General features: G+C 42.5%; 1 protein-coding gene across 2 annotated transcripts in view; it reads left to right on the forward strand.

Annotated features, from left to right (window-relative positions):
* Positions 1–4,164: 4,164 nt before the first annotated feature.
* The window catches only part of frg1 (FSHD region gene 1), a 38,746-nt gene continuing 30,267 nt past the window's right edge, over positions 4,165–12,643 (forward strand). For both annotated transcript variants that reach the window (XM_072252626.1, XM_072252627.1), the window contains exons 1-3: positions 4,165–4,271; positions 4,921–4,988; positions 6,230–6,352. In XM_072252626.1, coding sequence (XP_072108727.1) covers positions 4,216–4,271; positions 4,921–4,988; positions 6,230–6,352 — 247 coding nt within the window. In that variant the 5' untranslated portion in view covers positions 4,165–4,215. The remainder of the gene's footprint in view (positions 4,272–4,920; positions 4,989–6,229; positions 6,353–12,643) is intronic.

Genomic DNA, 12,643 nt, shown 5'->3' on the forward strand with positions numbered 1-12,643 from the left:
CCCAAAGCCCATTGAGTGCTCTATCTTATACCGTCTGCACTGATATGGAATACTGCAGTACATAGCAGCGTCTCAACCCAACCCCTCCAAGAGGACCACAACCTTGTCATGGTCTAGAGGCTTGCATGCCTCAATGACCCCAGAGAACTATGCTGGCAGGAGTCAGGACTTTATGCTTTGACTCTTGGTTGGGTCACCCGTCCACTGGTCCTCCTCAGTTTCAGGGGTTCAGCTCAGGGCTAGCAACCCCGATTGGTCAAACAAAACTGTTACAGAAACAGCAAGGAAGAATCCTTCTGTGTCTGTGTGCAGCAGTATGACGGCCAAGGACAGACAGAGATAGAGGACCTTCATTGCTGCCTAAACACCAGCAGTGTAACAAGCAGTAAGTAAGTAAGAACCTCAAACCACCCAATCAGCACTTCTCACTACCGCCTGACCCGCAAATCGAAACATCGGGAAAGAGGTATCATAGAGGCTGATACATTCTGGATGATAGCTTTTCCCCTGTACGATACTGTCCAGATATCAAGACAGGTCATCCTGATGACCTCAGCCATGGAGCTGTTAGCCAACAAGACTGCACTAGTTTTGGAGCAAACAAAGCAGCTGCTGACACGGTTTTTGGCCAAGATGGTAGCTGTGAGGACAGTGACCCTACAGAATAGAATGCCATTTGATTATGTCCTGGCAAGTGAAGGAGATGCCTGTGCCATATTAGCTCAGTAGTGTTGTACGTACATCCCTAATGAGTCAGAGAATATAACAGATTTAGTTCACTGTATCCAATGGCCAGTAGTTAAGACACATAATGAAGGATATCTGTTCTATATCTATTATACCCCGGGAGGGACTTGGTGGCCCTCTGAAGCACCAGGGGTGTTACTATAACCTTTTTGCTTTTATGCTTAGTAGTTTTGCGATTTCCTTGTAACATGGTGGGGCATTCGCAGGAGTTGTATAAAAGTCTGCCGGCCGGATGTAATGGGGTTGCAATATTCGAGGGTGTAATGTATTGTAAAGAGTTCATCTTTGTGCTTGTTAAATGTCTCACTACTACTGCGGCCTCAAACATAACAGAACTTTGATTCCTTCTTTGGGAAGGAACACGACCATGAGAATGCGATATCGCTGTGGGAACAACCATGGGGATAGGTGAACATGGAGGCAGGGGGTGTGTGGGACTCGTGAGGAGTGGTGACAAATGGTGGTTGGTTCTAATTCAGTGGGTTGAGATGGTGCTAAGTATTGGTCCACTCACTGCAGCAGTCCACGTCAGTGGAAAGGGTATAAAATGGAGCATCCAGAGGGCTTGTGGGCAGTTTTTCGGGGCCTCACTGACAGGCTGGTTGTGAATCTCGCTATGAATCAGGCAGAGTGGGAAGTGTGCTGCGGTGAGAGCGGCCCGTGCATACCTAGATAAGTGTCTTAATGCTTGCTATTCTGTCCTAATAAACAAAGTCTTCTAGTTCTAAGTAAATTGGAGTTTGTGTTTTTCTTCCTATCTGAATCAGATCTGAGAACCTTTTGGTGTAACAAAACATTGTTGTAAACATTTTTGATTTCTACCACACCTGCCAATCCTTTGCCAGCTAGGGCAAAATGTTTCATTACATAGACACCTCTGCAAATGCCAGCAATTATTGTCTATATTTAACTAAGCTAGAAATGTGGAGACAATTAAGAGTCAGCCACATTGAAAGTTTTGGAGGCACATAGAGTCCAGGCTACTTAAGGATGGCAGTTTTCGTTCTTTCCATCCAGAAAAAAACACAAGAGACTGTAGATGCTGAAATATGGAACAGCAAACAATCTGCTAGAAGAATTCAGTGGAGCAGACAGTGATACCAAGGGAGCATGGTTCATCGTCTGAGATGATCGCAATTGACCTGCTGCCACCAAGTACAAACACACAATCATGCAACGATTTCAACTCATAGCAGACATCCCACCCTGTAAGAACTCATTTCAGGGAGGAAGCACCACCACCCCCGCCCCCCACAAACCCATATCCCCCTGCCTCCAGTCGACCTCCAAGGGTGTATGTATACAGGACATTCGATTATGAAAGAACACAACAATTTATTTGATCACATATTGAAACTATTTACACACACACACACACACACACACACACACACACATATATATATTCCTTGTTGAGTATTTTGTTGGCAGTCTCAATGCTAATAGCTAAATGCTAAAGCAAATAGCTTTTCTATTTCTTTTGCAAACTTTCCTTGTACTCTGACGTGGCTTGCTTGGCAGATTTGAGCATTTTGCCAGAAGTCTCAACCTCATAGTAGTCTGTGTCAATGAATTTGTTAATTTTGCAAGACATCAGATTCACAAGTGTTTTGTGAGACACTTCTGAATTCTGTCTTAATGTGACGCACCATGCTGAATGCCCTTTCTACATCACAATTAGAATTTGGCAGCACCAAAAGCAGCTTCATCAACTGGCAGAACTCTTTGAATCTCAACTTATCATGGAGTCATTTTTTTATTCTATTACAACTTTAAGCAAGTCTACAGGGAGTTTGGCTGCATCACATAGGACATCAATAGCGTAGCTCCTTAGCAGCCAGCCAGCTAGTTTAAATAACGTTAGCTATGCTAATGAACAAATGACACCTGTTAAACTCACCTCAACATGTCTTTTACAGTCTTAACCCACCATGGACAATAGAAAAGTCACTGTTACAAACAGTGCAGCAAGCAACACTGTCATTATTTTTGACCCCTATTAGGCAGGGGTACACAGGGGTACACTTTGGTGTAGTCTGGGGTGAAGTACGTTTTATATTTTCTTTTTTTTGGAACACTCTGCCATGGCGCTAAACTGATGGACAATGAAACAGAGAGAGAGGTCAACTGTAAAGCCCGCCCACAGAGAAAACTGATAGAAAATTTAGCACAAAGAGAGACCAATTAGGATGATCTCTCTGTCACTCTCTTGTTACGTCTGTCACTTGCTCCCTGTCTCTCTCTCGCTCTCTCTCTCTCTCTCTCTCTCTCTCTCTCTCTCTCTCTCTCCCTCTTGCTCGCTCGCTCTCAAAAAAATCAGTTTCTGGGATATTGTATATAATTTGTGGACGTCAGGGAGCCGATATCAATTTGTGGGACACTCCCGGAACTTCGGGAGAGGTGGGATGTCTGTCATAGCCTTCTGACTCGATAGGAAAATGACATAAGCAACACACACAAAATGCTGGAGGAACTCAGCAGGCCAGGCAGCATCTAGGAAAAGAGTACAGTCGATGTTTTGGGCTGAAACCCTTCGGCAGGAAAATGACCTTGCAAGTACAAGTGATTGGACATCCCTACTACTACACCCTACTGTTATGTCCATGTCCTCCAGTCAACAGCATGTTAGATACATCATAAGCACTCTCTGGCTCTTCAGTTCACTCAGTATCTGTTGAGTGCAGATCTACAATATTAAACAATGGGAACCTTACAGTTATTGCTTTTTCTGATATCAAATGCTCCAACAGTTTAAGCATATCTAATTTGATGTCTACTTTTCTGAGCAACTATATCAAGGTGACTTCTGGCTATTTTCTCATCGTCTTGCAATAACTTGCTTAACCCTTGATTCACAAGGAGGTTAACTTTACAGGAAAACATTTTTATTAAACAGAAATTCATAAAACAACAGAATGTTTTATTCAACATAAGTCTATTTCCAAAATCCAACTGTTTCAGCAACCAATTCTACCAAATGACTGTAATTCAGACACGGTCCCTCTGCAGAACTCGGAGCAATTTTCAATCAACCAGATAGCGATCTTTGTTGATACAGCTGCAGCTGCATAATACATCCACTGTCACAATGCTAACATTAAAAATTAGTCGTTAACTTAAGGAAAAACTTTATAAATCGAGGACGAGTCTGGGAGTTAATTATGTTATAAATTTATAAACCTTTTCCACTAGGTGACGCTGCGCGGGCCATCGGGCCTCAGGTTCCTTTGGTGCCGCTGTTCCGGGCCCATGTCGCCAGTCGGCCGGATGTCGTTGCGGCCGGCGCCGAACCTCCGGCCGCTGTGTGTCCGCTGCGCCCGAACCTCCGGCCGCTGGGTGTCGCTGCAGCCGACGCCGAGCCTCCGGCCGCTGGGTGTCGCTGCAGCCGACGCCGAGCCTCCAGTTCGTTGGGTGTCGCTGCTGCTCAGTTTGCTGTCTCCGCAGTTGTCGCTGAATCTCTGGTCCACCATGGCGGAATATTCCTGTGTGAAGCGAACCAAGCTGGTGCTGAAAGGCGTGAAAAGGTTCGGTTTATTAGGCTCAGACCGGAACCGGGGACTCAGTGTGAGGGGGTGGGGGTAAACGAGGTCCACAATGTGAGAGGGGCACAGAGAGACAGAATCAGGTTTATTTTCACGGTCTTAGATCACATGAATAGGGTTTTTTTTTCGCGACCACAGTACAAAAACATAAAAGTACATTAAATCGCAGTGAAAAAGAATGTGTCAACAGTTAGGTTGTGAAGAACAAATATAGAAGAATACCTAATACTTGAATAAAGTGGCATGTATTTTGAGGTACTGGAGACAGTGAGAGATCTTTTAGTAAATAATTTCATCTGTTTATCACAGACATAAACATATGTCTGTTCCCTCTTGAGTGGAACTATATCACATTTATGGTGTAGTCCAGCTGCAGAATCCTAAAAGTTCTTCCTGCTCACTCTGTAAGGGATACTTTGACCAGTAATTGGGCCAAACACAATGTTTTGGTTTATTTTAAATGGTCAAGAGAAAATAGCTTACTAATTCAGACTGTATTAAGAACAGCATCCTTTGTTAAAACCTATGCTGGCTACCACATTTGCTTTTGTAAAGACGAATCTTGAACAGTCAGGTATCATCACACAAATATGGTTTACATATTCACGTCAGTCCTTACATTTTATTGTAGCAAGAAGAAGAAAAACAAAGAAAAAAGAAAACGAGAGGAGGAGGAAGAACAAGTGGTGGATATTGTTGGTAAGTTTGGTAACAGGATGTCTCTGCTTGTTTGAGGTTTTTAATGTAAATTTTTCATCCATACATTTTTGAACACAAGGAAATATTTTACTATAATCTAAATGGACTTGCATGGAAGTTTATTGGTAGCACATCAACTTGAATGACTATAAATATGAAAACTATTTTAAAAGTACAGGTCGACCTTCACGAATCCGGCACCATTGGGACCTGAGGAGTGCTGGATTAGTGAAAATGCCGAATTACAGAAGGATCACATTAAGCAGAATCAGTGCCGGATTATCAAAGGGACCAGATTACAGGTAGTCAGATTAGTGAAGGTCAACCTGTATGTCACAGAACGTAGTTGCACATCACAGGATTGCAAAAGTCCAAGAAGTTACTTCAGTGGTAGTAAAGAACCATTGGGCAATAAATACTGGGACATGCCAATCACAAAAGACTTTCAGTATGCATATATCCATCCCCTCATAATTTTATATACTGGGTGAAATGCCTCAACCTGAAACATTGACTGTCCACTTCCCTCCACAGATGCTGTCTGACCCATTGAGTTCCTCCAGTTTTGCACCATATGTCACCAGTGTGATCAGACTGAGAGCAGTTTTGCTTTCCAAGATGAATTTTTAAATAGAGAAAAAGCACAATTTCCAGAAGTCACAATGGATTAATGAAAATAAACTCTTCATGATTTCTTCCAAGCTCTCTGCAGCTACCACAATTCAGTGTGTTTTGGAATCTGTATTGTACTTAATGTAGATGTGCTCTTGTAACAAGTAATTATCAGGGGTTAAAACAGGCAGAACCATTACTTCAGATTCACTAAGCTGTAGACTCAAACTCCACTTAGGTTTTCCCACGTTCGCATTCCAAACCTGCACTTCAGTGTAGTGCTGATCACACTGAATTGCTACTGGGCTGATATACAATTGACCCAAGGTTCCAATTGTTTGATCTGGTAAACAGAAAAGGTACAATGCTACTATTTTAAAAAAAGGACAATGAAATTATTTTCCTTTGAATAATATCACAATAATAAATTGTACTAGCATTTATCTCCTTGCTGTTTGTGAGAGCTTGTGTCTGATTTGGACCCTTCATTTGCCTACATTAACTGAAATGGCTACTACTTAAAATTATTACCTGCTTTTGAAGTACTTTAGATTGTCATGCAAGGTATTAAGTCATTCTGATATCTCCAAGGTGTGGCCTATTTTTTACATGTACGTATTCTGTTCCAGGAGGTTGGTGGGCAATTCGGAATTTTGGAGAAATTACTGGAAGTGTGGCAATAGAGATGGGGAAAGGCACCTATATCCATGCTCTCGATAACGGGCTTTTTACTCTAGGAGCTCCACATAAAGGTTAGTTGGCATGATTTGAAATGTTTTAATCTGGGTTAGTCTGCGCTATTAAACCCAAGATTAAGCGGGTGTCACCTATATGCAAATATGTTATTTTCTGAAATAATTGAAAATATTCAAAGTTCTTTGAGTTCACTGGTTGAATTTCACATTTTTAATACAATCATTTACTTTAAAAGCATTTCTGATTCAATTGATTCATTTTTTAAAGATCTGCCATTTAGGTTGAACAAAATGAATTAAGTTAGATTATCTCAACACGCTCTTAGAAGTGACTTTGCAAATGGTACATGGAATTTTCAAACTGACACATAGATGTAAAATGATCTGTTTGATTTTTCAGTTCATCTGATTATTTATTTATTGGGGTGCAGCGTGGAATAGGCCCTTCAGGCCACGCTGCCCAGTAACCACTGATTTAAACCAAGCCTAATCACAGGACAATTCACAATGACCAATTAACCTAACCAGTACACCTTTGGACTATGGGAGGAAACCGGAGCACCCCGAGGGAACCTGGGCAGTCTCAGGGAGAATGTTCAATACAGACTTCTTATAGAGAATGGCAGGAATTAATCCCAGGTCACTGGTAGGGTAAAGTGTTGTGCTACTAGCTGTAGGTTGAAAATATCTGAGGCGCACCTCAGGGGTGTGTGCTTAGCCCCACTGCTCTACTCTCTATATACACATGACTGTGTGGCTAGGCATAGCTGAAATACCACCTACAAATTTACTGACGATACAACCATTGTTGGTAGAATCTCAGGTGGTGACACGAAAGCATGCAGGAGTGAGATATGCCAACTACTGGAATGGTGCCACAGCAACAATTTAGCACTCAACGTCAGTAAAACGAAAGAGCTGATTGTGGACTTCAGGAAGGGTAAGGCGAAGGAGCACATACCAATCCTCATAGAGGGATCAGAAGTGGAGAGAGCGAGCAGCTTCAAATTCCTCAGTGTCAAGATCTCTGAGGATCTAACCTGGTCCCAACATATCGATGTAGTTATAGAGAAGGCAAGACAGCGGCTATACTTTATTAGAAGTTTGAAGAGATTTGGCATGTCTACAAATATACTCAAAAACTTATATAGTTGTACCATGGAGAGCATTCTGACCGGCTGCATCACCGTCTAGTACAGAGGGGCTACTGCACAGGACTGAAAGAAGTTGCAGCAGGTTGTAAATCTAGTCAGCTCCATCTTGGGCACTAGCGTACAAAGTACCCAGGACATCTTTAGGGTGTGGTGTCTCAGAAAGGCAGTATCCGTTATTAAGGACCTCCAGCACCCAGGACATGCCCTTTTCTTAATGTTACCATCAGGAAGGAGGTACAGAAGCCTGAAGGCACACACTCAGTGATTCAGGAACAGCTTCTCCCCCTCTGCCATCCGATTCCTAAATGGACATTGAAGCTTTGGATACTACCTCACTTTTTTTTTTAATATACAGTACTTCTGTTTTTGCACTTTTTAAAAATCTATTCAATATACATAATTGATTTACTACTTTATTATTATTACCTTTTTTTTCTCTCTCTGCTAGATTATGTATTGCATTGAACTGCTGCTAAGTTAACAAATTTTATGTCACATGCCGGTGATAAACCTGATTCTGATATCTTTCAATTCAAGTGTGTGCTGAATGAGACAAATACATTGGGATGTACGCCTGAATTTCTTATAATGCTGCTTTAAATAGGTAATATAAGGAGCACAGTGGGCTTTAGATAGATAAAAACATATGACAGGTACAGGCAACTACAGTATGAGAATATGAGGCTGAGACAGTACTTAAGGAAATTAAGAGAGCAAAAAGAGCCATGAAATATCCTTGGTAGGAAAGATTAAGGAGAATCCCAAGTCATTCTACAAGTATATTAGGTGTAAGAGGGTATCCAGGGTAAGAGTAGGTCCCCTCAAGCCAAAGCGGTAAACTGTATATGGAGTTTGGGAAATGAGGTCCTAAGTGAGTACTTTACATCTACAGTTGCAAGTAAAAGTTTATGAACCCTTTGCAATTACCTGGATTTCTGTATTAATTACCCCTAAAATATGGTCTGATCTTCATCTATGTCACAATAACAGATAATCTGCCTAAACTGCCTAACAATCATTTGTACTTTACTTGTCTTTATTGAAAAGATTGTTTAATCATTCACAGTCCAGGCTAGAAAAAGTATGTGAACCCTTTCATTTAATAACTGGTAGAACCTCCTTTGGCAGCAATAACCTCCACCAAATGTTTCCTGTAGCTGCTGATCAGACTTGTACAATGGCGAGGAGAAATTTTAGACCATTCCTCCATACGAAACTTTAAGTTCATCAATATTTCTGGGACATCTTGCATGAACAGCCCTCTTCAGGTTATGCCACAGCATCTCAATTGAGTTAAGGTCTGGACTCTGACTTTGCCATTCCAAAACACAAGTTTTCTTTTTAAACCATTCTGTTGTTGATTTGCTTGTGTTTTGGATCATTGTCTTGTTGCATTATCCAACTTCAGGTGACGGACCGCTACCCTGACATTCTCCTGTAAGATGTCTAGATACAATTTTGAATTCATTGTTCCTTCAACGATTACAAGCTGTTCAGGCCCTGAGGCAACAAAGTAACCTCAAACCATGCTTCACAGTTAGGATGAGGGTTTGGTGTTGGCATGCAGTGCCCTTTTTCCTCCTAATATAGCAGTGTGTATTTCTGCCAAGAAGTTAAACTTTTGTCTCATCTGTCCACGGAACATTGACCCAGAAGCGTTGTGGAACATCCATGTAGTCTTTTGCAAACTCGAGACTTGCAGCAATATATTTTCTCTGGAGGACAATGTTTCTGCTGGGGTGTCCTTGCATGAACACCGTTCTTGTTCAGTGTTTTTCTTATAGTGGACATATGAACAGAGGCGTTAGCACATTTTAGAGATTTCTGCAGGTCTTTTGCTGTTACCTTTGGGCTCTTTCTCACTTCCTTCAGCATTGCACGTTGTGCTCTTGGTGTGATCTTTGCAGGATGCCCTCTCCTAGTGATCAATAATCATTAAGCAAAAATCTTAAGATGCTGAAAATCTAAAGTAGTGAGGAAAGTATGAATTTAAACTGCAGTACTTGGTCTGAACTTCCAATTTAAATATACTAGGGTAATCATAGGCGGCCTTAAGCATCTGGGGGCCCATTTCATGAGTTAATGTGGGGCCCTACCCCGCTTCCCAAAAAAAAAAAGAAAGGAAAAAAAAGCAAATATTCAAGTTGGTTTGCATCAATAATGGTATAATTTCGGACTTAAACGTTGATGCATTATATGCACTTTCAACATAATGGACAGACAGCTCAAGATAATCCAAACAATTCTCTTAATTAAAAACTGAAACAATGACATTTTTTGCTTTGGAGTGAGAAGCCTCGCCCTTTTCAGCAACTAGTCTGCATTGAATGACACTATGTGTTAGGTATCAGCTGACATAAGAACAGCTTAAACAATCTCCCTCTAATTAAATTAATAACAAAAGCAATGTCATATTTAATGAAAATTCACACTTTATTTATTCAATGAATAGTGTCTGAAAGTTAACTACTGGAAGTTTACAACAAACTGCGTCTCGCGCTCCTTCAGCACCACAGACAGCTCACGTAAGGCCTGGAGAGTGAACAGGAGGAGGGTGAGAGAGAGAGAGAGAGAGAGAGAGAGGGGACACAAGCAGGAGAGAGAAATTACGATTTGTGGAAACGCTGCCTAATTGCTTATACGCATTTTGAGTGAAATATGTGGTTTATTTTATTATTTTAATTATAAACTTTATTTCTGCTAAAAATGTGTTAAAAGACTTACCACTAGAACTTCACCACCCTCCTGTGCTTGAGTGCTGAGAATGCTTTAACGAGCTCATCTTTGTCCAGCGATCTTGTTATTTCATGCTCAATTGATACCTGAGCAAGAGCTGACAGACGCTCCTGGAGCATGGTTGTCCTCAGATGCGTTTTGCTGAGCTTTAGCCTTGAAAAACTTCTCTCTCCACTTGCTACAATCACAGACACTGTCAGCATGAGTCTTAGAGCAATGGTGAGGTTAGGATACAGTTCAACCCGATTGCTGCTGTAAATGTATCTCAGAATCTGCAGGCCAGTGGTTTCTTTTGCAGGCATGGCACTGACAGCAGCCGACACCTCGTGCAAAAGGTTCTCAGCATCCACATCACCAAGTGTCCTCTCCATGTTTACGCAGCTGTCTTTCAGTGTGCAACTTTGGGTGGCTTTTTTCATTTCCCCTCTTTCATAAATGAAGCCAAACAGACTGTAAAATGACTCCATCAGCTCGAAGCGCTCACTAATGCCTGTGATGGCAGAGTCCACTAGTGGAAGGAAAACTTCTCTCTTGTACCGTTCCTCGGGTGCCACTGTCAGGGAAGGATCTGCACCTTGGGACTCGTACTGGAACTGGCGTTTTGGTTTTCTGATTTGTGCAGTAGGAAAGACCATTGGCATCCCTATCTCTTCAGCTATGTCCCTGGCATCTGTTTGGGTGGATGAAAGGCCGTTCTCTCTGTATTCCTTGAGAAATTTCAGAACATATTCCACCTCACGCTGTAGCACATTGATTCCCACTTGTGGGCTCTGGAGCAGCTTGCTGACACGATTCACCTCATGTAAAACGTTGTACCAGATGATAACAGTCAGCAGGAATTTCCATGACATGGTCTCCTGTTCTAGGCCTCTAGCTGCAGGTGTGGTTTCACTGTCACCTTTCTGTGTGGCATGTTCAGTCAGTGACAGGAGCGCATTGCCAACATCGGGAAGCTGGTAGCGCAGGACTTTCACATTTTCCACGTGGCACTCCCATCGCGTGTTGGATATGGCCTTGAGGGTCATCTGTGGCATGTTCTCCTTGAAAAGCTCCCATCTCTATGTCGATGAGCTGAATAGTGTGTATAGACATTGCAGCACCTCAGAAAAGCTCACAGACTCCGCTGTTGATTTTGCAGCATCGACAATGACTAGGTTTAGGCTGTGGCTGGTGCATGGCATGAACAGTGCTTTTTTGTTAATATCTAGCACCCTTTTCTGCACCCCGCTATTCCCCCCCCCCACATTGCTCCCATTATCATATGCCTTCCCCCTGCATTTTGAGATATCTAATCCTAACTTCTCCATATGCGTTAAGAAAACGTCGGTTAGGCCTGCACCTGTTTCAAGCACTGGTAGGAAACGGACAAAATGCTCACTAACAGTAGCTCCGACATTTACCTGGCCTGTGACAGTGCGCAGTGTCACAGAGAGCTGCTCCATGTGTGCAGCGTCAGTGGTGCAGTCCATTATCACCGAGTAGTAACGTGATTGTTTTACTCTCTGTTATCGCTTCCAGTGTCTTGTCTCCAATAAGTGTGATTAACTCATTTTGTATGGTTTTCCCCATGTAGTGGTCAGCAATCCCTTTTTTCTCTGCTCGTCTGACATGTTCGCTCATCACTGGGTTGAACTCGGCAAGCAGCTCCACGAGACCTAGAAAATTCCCATTATTTGGTTCATGTAGGGTGGAATTGTGGCCACGGAAAGCAAGGTTTCGTTCTGCTAGGTGACAGGCTATGGCAGTGAACCTCTTCATGACATCATTCCAGTGGTTTTTTTCCAGTATTTGCATTTCTTGGTACGTGCCGTCAATGGCACTATGCGTTCTTAAGTGCGTTTCAAGCTTGCGCCAGCGATCCATGTTGGCACGGTGCGCATTTGACTTCTCATGATCCTGGAGTGTGAGTGAGTCACTCCCACATTCTGAAACCTCCGCAAGTGAGACTGTGACTTCGCTTGCCAAATAAGGTACAGCAGAAACAGAAGATTGAATCAGATGATTCTGAGTACACTAACCATGACCTACGAATGGTTTCTCCATTTTTCATCTTCATAAGATATCTGTCCTTGGTAAAACAACGGTGTGATTGGCTCTGTGGAAAGTTAATGTCCTCTAACTGAATGGGACCTCTCCTAACAATGTCGATCCGTTGGTCACCGGTAATATGCGTTGGCCAACGTGCCGGATCGGTCTCTGTGAATGTTCGTGGGGCTTTCTCTGTGTCTGGTGTGCTGGCGGTGGCATCTCCCTCACCTGTCTCAGTTGTAGCACTGTCATCATGCTGTGGTGCTTGTTCGTCAAACAAAGTTTGGTCATCATTATCACCATCTGTTTGAGTAGAATTGTTCTTCTCATTTTCATTGCTCTGATTATCAACATCTCCTGTACCGCTTTCACTGTCACTTGGCACTGCAGCCCCATGCTGTGATGATGGTGCAGCAGCAACTGCAGTCGG

The sequence above is a fragment of the Mobula birostris genome, chromosome 3, assembly GCF_030028105.1.
Source record: "Mobula birostris isolate sMobBir1 chromosome 3, sMobBir1.hap1, whole genome shotgun sequence".
Lineage (NCBI taxonomy): Eukaryota > Metazoa > Chordata > Chondrichthyes > Myliobatiformes > Myliobatidae > Mobula > Mobula birostris.